General features: G+C 36.4%; 1 protein-coding gene across 2 annotated transcripts in view; it reads left to right on the top strand.

The window, feature by feature from the left end:
* The first annotated feature begins 8,929 nt into the window (after nt 1-8,929).
* The window catches only part of ephb4a (eph receptor B4a), a 100,169-nt gene continuing 93,051 nt past the window's right edge, over nt 8,930-16,047 (top strand). The window contains exons 1-2 of one of the 2 annotated variants that reach the window (XM_057820197.1): nt 8,930-9,031; nt 9,135-9,757. In XM_057820197.1, coding sequence (XP_057676180.1) covers nt 9,679-9,757 — 79 coding nt within the window. In that variant the 5' untranslated portion in view covers nt 8,930-9,031; nt 9,135-9,678. Of the gene's footprint in view, nt 9,758-16,047 lie in introns of both variants that reach the window. The other variant, XR_009061256.1, reaches the window with a different exon arrangement.

Here is a 16,047-nt window from a genome sequence, read left to right as displayed (position 1 = left end):
CAAAGCTCCTGTGTGAATGACAAAGACATTTCACTACATAGCTTAGTCTGTTTCTCCTTTTTATGTGGTAATTGCAAGGGCGTCAGTTTGCATAGGGACGGTAAGGACATAACACTAGCAACTTTTCAGGATGGTCAAATTCTCCCCACCAACTTTTAAGCAACCTTTTCTGCATTATAGAATGAGTTCAGTTATATAGGTACTGTATTTTTCGGACTATAAGTCGCAGTTTTTTTTTTTATAGTTTGGCTGGGGGTGCGACTTATACTCAGGAGCGACTTATGTGTGAAATTATTAACACATTATGATATCATTTCACATGTTATTTTGGTGTATTGGAGTGACACTGATGGTTTGGTAAACTTGTTAGCATGTTCTTTATGCTATAGTTATCTGAATAACTCTTAATAGCTATGGCCACGTTCACGTTCTGCCTTTGGCAATGTGTGTTCAATTGTATTATTGACTTTTTTATATTGAAATCCATGCTTTTAGTTTGTGGCGCTTTCATGCCCGCGTGGGGGCGCACTTGCACTTATTTACGTGAAGGAGACGCTCACACGCCAGAAGAACACCGACAGCTACGTAGCTCTGAGTGAGTGGGGGAGTTAGCGAGAGAGAAACACGGCTGCGAACCTACGTTCATTGTTTATGCTTGTAAAATATCTCTACAGAGGCAACGCCTGTGTGTGTCATCTTTTCTGTTGTTGTTGTGCGTTTTCCACCGGCGATCGGACACTTAGAACCAGTTGTGTGGTTGTTTGAACGATGTGCTAATGCTAGCGAACGCATGCTAACCGTTTCTGTCATTGCTGTAAAAGCATCTAATTATCATTTATTTACGTTGATGCGACCCTTTTTGGTATCGAAGACGAAATTGATTCAGCAAAATTATGAGACGTCCAGCATCGTCATTTGGGAGTTTAGCCCACTGAATAGCCAGGACCGAGCCGTACCGTCCTGGTGAGGACAGTATAATCGCATTTCGTTGTTCATGCACTGTACACTGTACACTTATTCAGCATGTTGTTCTCTATTGTATTTTTATATTAAATTGCCTTTGAAGATGACATGTCTGTTCTATGTGTTGGATTTTATCAAGTAAATTTCCCCCAAAAATGCAACTTATACTCCGGTGCGACTTATATATGTTTTTTTTTCTCTTCGTTGGGCATTTTATTGCTGGTGCGACTTATACTCAGGTGCGACTTGTAGTCCGAAAAATACGGTAACTTATATTGTCTTCCCATACGTTTTAAGTATAGAATCAATTCTACCATTAGTAATAAATGAATTATTTTCATTATGTTCAGACATCGACTTCATAATGTATTGACGGGACACAGGGCGGGGGGCCGATAAATAGGGGGTCTGCATTGTTGGAGCCGACCGAGTGGAATCACAGACAAAGAGCTTTTTTCGTTGAAAATTCTTGTGAATAAATGCTTAAATCCCTGAATTCTTTATAGATATGGACGTAAAACAGTCTCGATTCTTGGTTAAAAGCAAAAAAGAAAAAAAGTGCAGTTAGCAATTATTTTACGTAAATATGTCGAAGTACAATGCTAGTATTTTAGTAAATGTAGCTAGCGGCCACCTTATGTAAACAGAGCTTTTCTGGTAATAATTCTTGTGAATAAATGCTTAAATCCCCGAATTCTTTATGGATATGGATGTAAAACAGTCTCGATTATAGGTTAAAAGCAAATAAATAAATATATAAAAAAGAAAACGTGCGGTTAGCATTTATTTTACGTAAATATTGCGAACCATGATGCCAACTCACAACATTTCAAAATGCATGCATGGTACAAAAAATATAATAATTACCTTAATTCCTCGAACAAATCACTCCTGAGACAATCCTTCCTGTTTGTATGCGGTACAGCTTTCGTACTTTTTCAACAGAAATCTGGTGTTAGATCGCTGCGTGTGTGTGTTTGTGAATAGCTTCCCTTGATGTGGGCGGCCCCCTGCTTGAAAGTGAAGCGCAGTGCATGACCGATCTAACCTGTCAATACAATGATGAAGTCTATGATTTAGACTTATATTGACCCCTTTTCACTTGCTGAATGTGCCTGCCCCCCCCACCCCCCCCAAACGCACGTTTGATTGGCTGAGGACTTGCATTTATCTAAAAAAATACATATACATATTTTCTACATTATTTATCTAAAAATATTTTTATTTGCAGCCTATATAGAATTTTTTTCAAATAATCATACTTTAATCATAATCAAGGTTAAGCGTTCATTTTTGTTGAGTTTGGCTTTGCTTGTGCACAAAAGCAGTAGTGTTTTACCTGTGAAGGCTCCATTTTTATTTATTTGGAAGTTAATATAATTTATGTTCAAATATTGTTGTTTAAATTTTCCAATAAAACCCAGACATTTCTTCCAGAAGTTTTCAAATGATTTTCTAACAGTTTTTGAAAACAAAGCTTTGAATCGAAGGTGCATCACCTGAACCATTCATTCATTCATTCATTTTCCATGCCGCTTATTCCTCACGAGGGTCGCGGTGGTGCTGGAGCCTATCCCAGCTAACTTCGGGCAGTAGGCAGGGGACACCCTGAATTGGTTGCCAGCCAATCGCAGGGCACAAGGAGACACACAACCACTCACGCACACACTCACACCTACGGACAATTTAGAGTGTTCAATCAGCCTACCATGCATGTTTTTGGGATGTGGGAGGAAACCGGAGTTCCCGGAGGAAACCCACGCAGGCACGGGGAGAACATGCAAACTCCACACAGGAAGGCCGAAGCCCGGGATTGAACCCTTGATCTCAGAACTGTGAGGCAGACGTGCTAACCACTCAGCCACCGTGAAGGTGCATCCCCTGAACCAATACACATGAAAGTTATATACAGATACACAATACAGATTTATTTTGAATTGATCATTTAGCCTATCAGTTAATTAGGTTCATATTCGTGCAAAATGTTGCCCTGACCCCCGTTCCCCCAATCTGTTTGGTCTTAATAATGTCCTGTGCCCAGCAAAAAGTGTACATGCAGGTTATGCTGTTACATCGTCCCTACCAATTTTGAGACCAAACCACCCTTGGTTAATTGTAAGTCGTTTTAATGGTAAATGGGTACACACCACTTTTGGATGTCATTACCAATGATGTTTTTTTCACAGCATTCAGGTGAGGGAGGGAATGAAATACAAACTAGAAGTACTGTACATGTACAAATTAAGCATACAGTGGGGCAAATAAGTATTTAGTCAACCACTAATTGTGCAAGTGCTCCCACATGAAAATATTAGAGAGGCCTGTAATTGTCAACATGGGTAAACCTCAACCATGAGAGAAAAGAAAAAAGAAAAACGAAAATCACATTGTTTGATTTTTAAAGAATTTATTTGCAAATCATGGTGGAAAATAAGTATTTGGTCAATCCCAAAAGTTCATCTCAATACTTTGTTATCTACCCTTTGTTGGCAATAACGGAGGCCAAACCTTTTCTCTAACTCTTCACAAGCTTTTCACACACTGTTGCTGGTATTTTGGCCCATTCCTCCATGCAGATCTCCTCTAGAGCAGTGATGTTTTGGGGCTGTCATTGGGCAACACGGACTTTCAACTCCCTCCACAGATTTTCTTTGGGGTTGCGATCTGGAGACTGGCTAGGCCACTCCAGGACCTTGAAATGCTTCTTACAAAGCCACTCCTTTGTTGCCCTGGCTGTGTGTTTGGGATCATTGCCATGCTTAAAGACCCAGCCATGTCTCATCTTTAATGCCCTTGCCGATGGAAGGAGATTTTCACTCAAAATCTCTCGATACATGGCCCCATTCATTCTTTCCTTTACAAAGATCAGTCGTCCTGGTCCCTTTGCACAAAAAACAGCCCCAAAGCATGATGTTTCCACCCCCATGCTTCACAGTGGGTATGGTGTTCTTTGACTGCAATTCAGTATTCTTTCTCCTCCAAACACAAGAACCTGTGTTTCTACCAAAAAGTTCTATTTTGGTTTCATCTGACCATAACACATTCTCCCAGTCCTCTTCTGGATCATCCAAATGCCCCTCTAGCGAACCGCAGACGGGCCTGGACATGTACTGGCTTTAGCAGGGGGACACATCTGGCAGTGCAGGATTTGAGTCCCTGGCGGCGCATTGTGTTATTGATAGTAGCATTTGTTACTGTGGTCCCAGCTCTCTGTAGGTCATTCACTAGGTCCCCCCGTGTGGTTCTGGGATTTTTACTCACCGTTCTTGTTATCATTTTGACGCCACGGGGTGAGATCTTGCATGGAGCCCCAGATCGACGGAGATTATCAGTGGTCTTGTATGTCTTCCATTTTCTAATAATTGCTCCCACAGTTGATTTCTTTACACCAAGCGTTTTACCTATTGCAGATTCAGTCTTCCCAGCCTGATGCAGGTCTACCATTTTGTCTCTGGTGTCCTTCGACAGGTCTTTGGTCTTGGCCATAGTGGAGTTTGGAGTGTGACTGACTGAAGTTGTGGACAGGTGTCTTTTATACCGATAATGAGTTAAAACAAGTGCCATTAATACATGTAACGAGTGGAGCCTCGTTAGACCTCGTGAGAAGAAGTTAGACCTCTTTGACAGCCAGAAATCTTGCTTGTTTGTAGGTGACCAAATACTTATTTCCCACTCTAATTTGGAAATAAATTCTTTAAAAATCAAACAATGTGATTTTCTGTTTTTTTTCCCCCACATTCTGTCTCTCATGGTTGAGGTTTACTCATGTTGACAATTACAGGCCTCGGTAATCTTTTCAAGTAGGAGAACTTGCACAATTAGTGGTTGACTAAATACTTATTTGCCCCACTGTACTTACCTCTAGAAATACTGATTTTGTATGGCGGTAGATTTGTGTCTTTATTAATCAATCAAAAAATTGTGCTTCAATCAAAAAAATAATAATTTCAAATAAAAATATTTTCAAATATATATATGTTATATAAATACTGTATATACACATTATTTTTAGGGGAGGGCAATTTTATTTTTTTAGACACAAATGTCCTACCTATAACATGGCCCAAACACGAAACTGCTCGCTTCAATCAAAGAAAACATTTTTAATGAAAAATTAAGTGTTCAAATGCAAATTTTTGCATGTGAAATATTTTTTTGCATTGAAAAACTTTTTTTTCTATGATTGATTTTTTTTTTTTTTTTTTTTTTTTTTTTTTGGATTGAAGTGATTTTTCTTTTGATAATGTATTTTTTGTTTGAAGCAACAAATTTTTTGATTGAATTATAAAGACACAAATGTCCTACCCAAAATGTGGCCCAAACTCAAAATAACTTCACTTCAATCAAAAAAATTCAAAGAAAAAAATGTTTTCAAGTCCTTTTTTTTTTTTTGAGTCTCAAATTTATTTTTGCATTCAAACACATTTCTTTTATTGAAGCAACATTTTTGTTTGAATACTAAAGACACAAATCTACCTCCATGGTTTTGCAACATATTATTTTGTGCAAATCACCAGAGATTGAAGTTGGCTGTAAAAATGTTTTCCTCAGACTGACTAACGGAAGAAAAATTGCGAACATCTGTAAATTTCTAAGGGCTTATTCAAAATCTGATGATTTGTTAACGCAACTTTCAGATTGCTGAAACTTTAAAATTCATCCATCAAAACCTCCCTGGGTGGACTATTTTCCATGGGAGGAAATAGACGCTAAAATATGGACAAAAATAAAATTTAACATCCACTACACTGGTGAAGGAGTGCTGCCAAGAGACACGTTACAAAATGAAGAGAATAAACTGTTGGGAGTAATAAATACAGCATTTTAGGTTGCAAATGTAGGTCAGCGCTTCTTCCAGAGTTTAGCCCAGCAGAAAGTCTTGTTGATTTATCACTATTATCTAAATAATTAGTGTTTGTTTCGATGATTTCATGTATTACACACGTTTAAAGTATTTTCTTTGCAAGTGCAAGTTAAAGGGATCCACGGAGAGAAAGACTTGTAGTTCTTAAAAGATAATGTTGTTTTGAGTTAAAATAATTTGATAGTGAAACCCCTCATAATGTTTTCGTTTATAGACAATTTGTATAATTACTTTAACTAGTCGCCATTGTTGGTGACGTCGCAGGGCGGCGACATCACATGGTTACACTGCCGAGCTTCGCGAGTATGACTCTAGCGACATAATCATGTCATCTGTTCAACCTTTTCAATTTGAACCCGAGAGGAACATTAATGAGCATGGCAGCACTGTCGATTTCTCACAAAATGAGCAGCAAAAGCAAAATGAACAGGAAAGACGGGATGAGACAAAACGAGACTAGGGGTAAAAAAACGGTGTTCTGCCAAATTGAGCTACACCGGCGAAACGTGCTACAAGAGGCGAATTTGACACCCAAAGTGTTACCCTGCGGTGTCAGCATGTTTTGCTTAGATGCATACAGACAGAACATACTAAAGATGCTTCATAGACTTCATAACCTAGATTATGAAGTCATGGATGCATTTATAAAATGAAATACTTGAACGAAGTAATTTCAAATAAGGGTGGTTTAAATATGCTACATGACTAATGTGGTCAACAGCTCTACAATCTGCATTAACGCTATCACAAAAAAAAACACAATGCGTAAAAGTATGAGAGGGAAACACATGTAAAAGTATTTTGAGGCAATGAAAAGGTAATAAAAGACATAATAAAAACACAATTAGTACCGTTTTGGCCCGAATATAAGACGGTGTTTTTTGCATTGAAATACAGTAAGACTGAAATAGAGGGGGTCGTCTTATATTCGCGGTCTACACGTTATACCCATCGGCGACGCTAGATGGCGCCAGATACCATTGAAGCGATTGTTTTTCCTTATTCAGATTTGTTTCAAGACTACAGTTACAGTTAGAATTCAATTTGATGGTTAATGCACTTATTGCAATTTTGCTGTTTGGTTTATATACATTTAAAAAACCAGAAGCCATTCAATTACGAATGTGATAGCACTTTAGTTTACATATTTAAATGTTCAGATATTAAGATCAATGAGGCAAAATAACATGCTTTTTCCTCTCAAATATATCTTTATAATCATTTGTTACGGATGTACTGTAATCATTTTCTGTATGAAATTAATTTTGTGTTCAAAAAGTCTTTTTTCAAACTTGAGTCTTGAAAAAGAGGGGGTCGTCTTATAATCAGGTGCCCGTACCGGTGCCCCCGATGGCTGGATGGAGCCCTGGTGGCCATTATTCTTGCTTCATACTTTTATGGCATTGGCGCAGTCACCTGCCACTCAAACACACCGGAACTAGCGTTGAAGTTGAATCTTTGTGTCAAAATGATTCAATCAAAAAAAGTGCCTTCAAAACTTTTTCCACTTCAAAAAAAAAGTGCGTTCAAAAATTTTTCCACTTTGAAAAAAAAGTGACACTTCAATAAAAAACAATATATATTTCAAATAAAAAAATATATTTTCAAAAAATATATATTTTTGCAAATGATTTTTTTCTTTGATTAAAAATAGTTTTTTGATTAAAGCAACTTTTATCGCGATTGAATGATTTAGACACAAATGTCCAGCCCCTAACATGGCTCAAACACAAAAAGGATTGCTTCAATCAAAGAAAACGGTTTGAATGAAAAATAAAGTGTTCAAATGGGAATTTCTGAGTCTCAAATATTTTTTCATATTCAAACCTTTTTTTCTACGATTGAATTTTGTTATATGTTTGATTGAAGTGATTTTTCTTTCGAAAATATATATATTTTTTTGTTTGAAGCAATTTATTTTTGATTGAATAATAAAGACACAAATGTCCTAGCCAAAATGTGGTCCAAACCCAAAATTACATGACTTCAATCAAAAATATTGTTTCAATCAAAAAAAAAAAATTGACTTAAATTAAAAAAAAAAAAAAAAATTCAATCAAAGAAAAATAGTTTTCAAATATATTTTTTTGCGTATATATTTTCAATCGAAGAAAACGTCACTTCAATCAAAAAAAAAAATGTGTTTGAATGCAAAAATAAATTTGAAACTCAAAAAAATATATTTGAAAACTATTTTTCTTTGATTGAAATTTTTTGGGGGGATTTAAGTCAAGTTTTTGTTTGATTGAAACACCAAATAAACAATCATCAATGGTGTTTCAATCAAAAAAAAAACTTGACTTAAATCAAAACGTCACTTCAATCAAAAAAAATAAAAATAAAAAATGTGTTTGAATGCAAAAATAAATCTGAAACTCAAAAAATATATTTGAAAACTATTTTTCTTTAATTGAATTTTTGGGGGGGATTTAAGTCAAGTTTTTTATGTTTTATTTATTTTTTTAATTGAAACACCAAACAAAAGATCAAAAATGGTGTTTCAATTAAAAAAAAAAAACTTGGCTTAAATCAAAACTATTTTTCTTTGATTGAAATTTTTGGGGGGGATTTAAGTCGTTTTTTTTTTTTTTTTTTTTAATTGAAACACCAAACAAACTATCAAAAATGGTGTTTCAATTTAAAAAAAAAAAAACTTGACTTAAAAAAAAAATTTCAATCAAAAAAAAATTTTTTTTAATATATTTTTTGAGTTTCAGATTTATTTTTGCATTCAAAAAAAAAAATTTTTTTTATCGAAGTGACGTCTTCTTCGATCGAAAATATATTTTTTGATTGAAGCAACTTTTTATTTGATCGAAGCAAGTTTTTTTTTTTTTTAAGACACAAATCTACCTCCATAGAAAGGCGCCTTCAAATAAAATGTATTATTATTATTAATATTATAGATTTTTAAATCAATTGCAATATTTTATGTGTTTCTAATAACATATTTTAGTAAAAGAGATCAATTGCATCTTTAAGTCCGCAGTTCCCTTTAACGTATTTGAAATACAGTGTTTCAAATGAAACAACGTGGGTGGTATGTGTCTTTATTTTGATGGTACTTTCCGGAAGTTGAAAGTGATATCACACGCTTTTCAGTTTAGCGATGCTGGAGACTGAAGTGGGCGGAGCTGGCTGGTGCTGCTTGCAGCTGGACTCGGGAGCGAGGACTCTGCGACGAGGATGAAAAGTCTCCAGGGGGTAGGCACTGGGCAGCTTCCTCTGCTCCTCTGTCAACTTTCAATAACTGCTTCGTCTTCTTTTTAACCGTTTCACAAGAGAGTTGCGATTTTATTTTCGCCAGGTAAGACCTGTCGTTGCACCTATTTTTGTGGATTCCCTCTTTTTCACCGGCAAGCCAGAACTAGTGTGGTGCAATTGCGGGTGAACGACCGAGCACGTTGCCTCCTTTTCTGGTGGTGTGTTGGAGCAAATTGAACGTGAAAGGACTCGTGAAATGGTGAAGTCCTTCTCGGAGATCTGGACTTTGAGTGACAACCGGGAAGACTTTGGGAAAAGTAGCTTTTTACTTTAAATTTGTATTGATCAAGTTGTCAACATGACTGAAAACTTGTGACTTTGCCCTCAGAACTTCGTCAAATTGGACTGATTGTGACGCCGCTCCATTTTTTTAAGCTATATATTTTTTCTAATATCACGCGTATGGCGTGTTATCATTTTTAAAAGCGAACCTCAGCCACAGTGTTTTGGCTTTGTGACGGAAGTCCACCTTAAATGCAGACTGGTCTGTGGTCCGCGAGATCACAGCTGAGTCGCCAGTCCCATCTGATCGTTCTTTCAAGGCTAAACAGAGGACACAAAGCCATTGTGCACCATTCACCATCATTATGGAGCTGACATTCAGGATCCTTGGTCTGCTGGGGTGCGTCTTCCTAGACTGGGCTCCTCTGGCTTCTGCTGAGGAAGGTGAGTCCCAACTAGGCTGCTTTGGTTTATTCAAGAGTGGAAAGCAGGTTGAAACAGTCCATAGTAGAGTTGGTGGATACCAAACCACAGGAAATTCTTAAATGAGGCTGCTGTAAACAAAGTCTAAGTAACTGTAGATACCTTGTTATGCAGCCATGCCGTTAATCCCTTTAGGACTGTGTGTAAAGAGAACTATTATGCTCACTTAAGTTTATTTTGTATCAGATTTCTTAAATTTGCACTCAGTAGTACCTTATGTAAGATTTTGTGAAATGTGCAAAGCATGTCAATTGGATCAAACATGTGATTTGTTTGATCTGGATCTGATTCGGATTAAATTATTAGATGGATTAGGCCGGGGGTCAGCAACCTGCGGCTCTTTCGTACTGCGCTAGTGGCTCCCTGGAGCTTTTTCAAAAATGTTTGAAAAATGGAAAAAGATGCGGGAGGGAAATAGTTTAAATGGTTTTTGTAAGAGGACAAACATGACACAAACTGTTAGAGGTGGGAATCTTGGGGTATACCCAGGGCCGGAGTGGGACTCATTTTCAGCCCTGGAATTTCATGCCTCAGACCGGCCCACTCATTTAAAATAATGTCACTATGCATACACGTGTTAAGTTCAGTGTTCTCTAAAGCTGTGTACTGTAATTCTGTGTATTCCAATTCAGTGCAGGTAATGGTTGTTTAACAAGGTGGCTTTATTTTAACAAGTGCAACACAACATCATTTTGAACAAATTTAAAAATGGATTTAAAAAAAAACTATTAAATGATACATTTGAAAAATTAAGGCTGTCAAACGATTACAATTCTTAATCGAGTTAATTACAGCTTAAAAATTAATTGTAATTAATCGCAATTCAAACCATCTATAAAATATGCCGTATTTTTCTGTAAATTATTGTTGGAATGGAAAGATAAGACACAAGATGGATATATACATTCAACATACTGTACATAAGGATTGTATTTGCTTATTATAACAAATCAACAAGATGGCATTAACATTATTAACATTCTGTTAAAGCGATCCATGGATAGAAAGACTTGTAGTTCTTAAAAGATAAATGTTAGTACAAGTTATAGAAATTTTATATCATAACCCCTCTTAATGTTTTCGTTTTAATAAAATTTGTAAAATTTTCAATCAAAAAATAAACTAGTAGCCCGCGATTGTTGATGTCAATAATTACTTATACAATGCTCATGGGTGCTGAAGCCTATAAAATCAGTCGCACCCAAGTGCCAGCAGAGGGCGGCAAAACTCCATAAAACACAATTAACAAGTGGGCATGTCATTGTACTGTCATTTAAATCTGTCTGAGCAGGGCATGTGCATTAATTGCGTCAAATATTTTAACGTGATTAATTGAACAAATTAATTACCGCCCGGTAACGTGATAATTTTGACAGCCCTAAAATAAATTAATAAATAAGACCTTTTCTGCAACATTAAATATTAACAAAATTAGTGCTTACAGATAAAACAAACATAGCAACATAACAATATGAAAAATAAAGAATACGTATTGCACATTGTAACAACTTCTAATGATACTATTATCCATTTTCCATTTCCACTTTAAAAACGCCACGTAATTGATTATATTAATTCTATTGTTCACTCGCTGAACGACATGGCAATCCTACCTTCCAGCTCTGCACCTGTGGTGTGTTCATTATGGCTAATGCTTGCTGCTACATATCCCTTGTGAGGTGCTACAAGAAGCCAAAGTTTCCACAATTACATATTGTCGTATCACACGGTGCAAGTTGCATTTTATTCGCCATCTGACCTTACCACTTTCGTTGTAATCCTCTGTAGTTTGAGGCAGCAAGGTCGTTGCATGAAAAAAAAATAGCTATTTTCGCGCATTTTGCCGATTCTTTCACGAGTGCTTTTCTCTTTTTAATTCTTATTTTTCAGCGCCACCCTTGCTCTTTTTATCCACCCGACCACCGAGATAGCAGCTAATTTGGCTCAATACAGACTACAATTAGGGGGCGGAGCTGCATGCTGTATTTTTCGTGTGCGCACGTGAGGATGAGTCTGGAAAAAAAAAATACTGTATATATATATATATATATTTTTTTAAGACGGCCCACAGGGACAGCGGTAACAGAATGTAAGTTTTACTCAGTGACACTGTCATAAATAAATACCAAACAAAAAATTATAAGTCTAATTTTTTTTTTTTTTTAATAAAACCCGGACCGGCCCATCTGGCCGGCCGGCCCTTCTGGAATCGTCCAGAAGCTCCCGATTAGCCACTCCGGGCCTGGGTATACCTAACGATTCGATTATGATTACGATTCAGAGGCTACAATTCGATTATTGATGCAACACCCCCCGTGCTTTTAATGTTTTGTACATTAGTTCCAAAATTGTTCAAAAATCCTCTCAGGCTGAACCAAACTACTATTTCAGTATCAATTTGAAAGTTCAAAACAGTAAAAGAATACTTAAGTCTGTCTCCATTCTGTATCTGCAGCTTTAAATTTCATTCAATTTAATGTTGTGAATCAAACGTTAAAGTTGTTAAAATTTCTCCCGTTATTCCATAATTTCCCTTCTGTCTACTTTCGACATGTGAAAGTTTTAAAACTGTTTCATCATTTAAAGACGGATTGAAGTCAAGATTTTGCCGATTCAGGAGTATTTTAGATTTAAAAAAAAAAAAAAAAAAAAAAAAAAAAAAAAGCTTACTCTGGCTAATTTTATCTGATTATCTTACTTTTATCTGATTTGTATCTGATTTTATCTGTGTTTGTCTGTTTTGGCTTTTACTCTTTTATTCTTAGTCTTTTCATTTTTTTACATGGAAATGTGCACGTTGAGATTTGTTTTTCAAATGTAAAGTGCATTATAAATAAAATGTGTTATTATTATTATTAAAAAGTTAATTAGGTTCACTACAACAGAGCCTTCCAGAGAAGTCTACTGCTTTAAGATGGCGGGCGTTTACTAACGCCAGCAAGTCATTTCGCATCTAGTTCTATACAGTATATATATGATATCCGTCGTAGCATTATGTGACTGTATGTTTGTAGCAACTAGCAACTGGGCGTTGTTCGTAGCGGCTGTCGGCTGCAGAAAGGGATTATTGTTTTTTTTATCTAGCGGCATAAATTGAATATGATATTTACTCTCGGTCCGTTCCTCATTGCATCCCAAAGACCGCGCTGACTATTTTAGTTCCGCTTTACCTGGTATAATTAAATAATTAGAATTTGGGTGTTTGTGAATCGTACGCGAATCTTCCACGGCCGATTCGCAAATAATCTAAGAATCTGAAATTTCGCACACCTCTAATTACTCCAACTCATTAGTATTGTAATTTAAGGTAAACTTAAGGCGGCATGGTACAACTGAGCAGCCACATCATTCTCTATTGAAACCACTACAGAGAAAATAAACATTCGCAGTATTTTCCGCATTGTAAGGCGCATCAGAGTGTAAGGCGCACCTCCAATGAATGGCCTATTTTAAAAACATTTTCATGTATAGGGCACACGGCATTATAAGGCGCAATAGTAGTAGTAGTAGTGGTTGGCGTTGCGTTATGCATCCACAAGATGGAGCTGAGCTAAATGGAATCTCATGCCATGATTAATCAATATTAATCCATATTCCGTATTGGCCCGAATATAAGACGGCCCTCATTATAAGACGACCCCCTCTTTTTCAAGACTCAAATTAATTTTTATACAGAAAATAATTACAGTACATCTGAAACAAAGGATTCTAACAATATATTTGAGAGAAAAAGCATGTTATTTTGCCATATTCAAATCTTAACATCTGAACATTTAAATACGTGAACTCAAGTGCAATCACATTTGTAAATGAATGGCTTCTGGTTTTTGAAATGTAAATAAACCAATCTATTGTGATTAAACAACAAAATTATAATAACTGCATTAACCATCAAAGTGAAGTCTAAGTGTAACGGTAGTCTTGAAACAAATCTGAATAAGGAAAAACATTGCAATAATGCACACTGGTAAACCTTGAGAGTAGCTGTGATCTGTCATGACAGAACATCGCTTCAATGATATCTGGCGCCATCTAGCATCGTGAATGGGGAGAGTAGCTGAGATCTGTCATGACAGAACATCGCTTCAATGATATCTGGCGCCATCTAGCGTCGTGAATGGGTATAATGTCTAGACCGCGAATATAAGACGACCCCCTCTTTTTCAGTCTTATTTCAATGCAAAAAACAGTCTTATATTCGGGCCAATACGGTATAAGGTGCACTGTCAGCTTTTGAAAAGATTGAAGGCTTTCAGGTGCGCCTTATAGTGCGGAAAGTACAGTAATTATTAAAGCTCATTACGTAATGGTCGCCCACTTAGTCATTTTGATAGTAGGCGAATATACTGTAGCTAAGATGGATACATATAGAATGTATTGCCGTCATTATCAGGATTAAAAAATGGCTTTTAATTTTTTGCGGCTCCAGACATAATTGTTTTTTTTGTTTGTTTGTTTGTTTTCTCTCTTTCAACATTTTGGTTTGCCGATCCCTGGATTAGGCAGAAACGGAAATATATATATATGTTGTGTTAGCAAATTTGTTTGTGTTTCTTAAAGCTCTTCATATGTTGTGTTCACGTGATTCAAAATGATCAAGATTCTAGTTCAGTAGTCAACATTTTCACCCTTGAGTACCACAAAAAGTGTCATCAATAGAGGCGTGCGAAATTTCCGATTCTTAGATTATTGGCGAATCGGCCGTGGAAGAATCGAGAACGATTCACAAATATCCAAATTCCGATTATTGAATTATAGTAAAGCGTATGGTAAAGCGGAAGTAAAACACAGTCAGCGCGGTTTTTGGGACGCGATGAGGAACGGACCGAGAGTAAATATCATGTTCAACTCATGCCGCTAGATAAAAAAACCAATCATACCTGAATGCGGCCGACAGCCGCTACAAACAACGCCCAGTTGCTAGTTGCTACAAACATACGGCTACAGTAGATATCATATATATGTAGAACTAGATGCAAAACGACAGACGACGTTGGTGTTAGAATATGTATTATTGAACAGAGATGCGAAATGACAGACTTCGTAAGTAAAGCCGCCATCTTAAAGCAGTAGACCTCTCTAGAAGGCTCTGTTGTAGCAAACCTAACTTTTTACCTAAAATACTCCTAAATCAGCAGAATCTTGTCTTGAATCTATCGTTAAATGATGAAATAGTTTTAAAAGTTAAACAAAAGTAGACAGAAGGGAAATTATGGAATAACGGGAGCAATTTTAACAACTGTAAGTTGATTCACAACATTAAATTAATTGAATGTAGTTTAAAGCTGCTGATACAGAATGGGTACTAGAGTTTTTTATTTACTGTTATTTTTGTGTATTCGTTTACTGTTATATGTTAACTTTATACTGAAATAGTAGTTTAGTTTAGCCTGAGAGGATTTTTGAACAATTTTGGAACTAATGTACAAAACAATGAAAAAAAAAAAAAAAAAAAAAAAAAAGGAGGTGGGTGCATCAATAATCGTTTTATAATCGAATCGGAGCCTCTGAATCGTAATTGTAATCGAATTGTTAGGTGCCCAAAGATTCCCAGCTGTAGTCATTAATGTTTAGTTTAGTGTCAATTCATTATCGTATTGGTTTGAATGCAATTTGTAGTTTGATATGATGTAATCCCAATTGTGGGTTTGGAGGATCACTATACCACCTGTTAGGTTTGTAGTCTAAACACTTCATGTGCGAATCTATCTGGGCTGACTTTTGATTTTCTATCAGGTTTTTCTGGTTAGTGTTTACACACATACATACAATTACTGAATTGTGGGTTATTTCCTTAACCATCCCCCTGATTAATTGATGCCGCCGTACCTTTAAAAGTTGCGTTAACTGATATAACATTTGAATTTGTCGTGCTAATTTCCCCAAACTACTCCAGCACTGCTCATCGCTTTTGAAGATGAAACAATGCATCTCATGCCAAGTTTCAATCAATGCAGGTTGTCAACAGGAACATACGGAACATGCTTGACTTCACTTACTCTGTGGCAGGAACTCCAATCTGTCAGCTGCCTCTGGTTGGCCCCTTCGTAGAAGAAGGGGTCCGTCTATTATACTATGGAAGAACAATGATATAGCTCAGATGAGGTCAGCCGTGCTTTTGTTGTGTGCAGTCAAACATTAAAATGTGGGAATCTCCATGATAAAAGTCTTGATGATCAGTGAAGTTGGGCTGTTATTGATGCGTTCCAGATGTAACAATGAAGTAATGCATTTTTTTTGTAATTTGTCCT

Source organism: Corythoichthys intestinalis, chromosome 18 (assembly GCF_030265065.1).
Source record: "Corythoichthys intestinalis isolate RoL2023-P3 chromosome 18, ASM3026506v1, whole genome shotgun sequence".
NCBI lineage: Eukaryota > Metazoa > Chordata > Actinopteri > Syngnathiformes > Syngnathidae > Corythoichthys > Corythoichthys intestinalis.
Note: the sequence above shows the minus strand (reverse complement) of the source record. Positions and strands in the feature narration are given on the sequence as shown.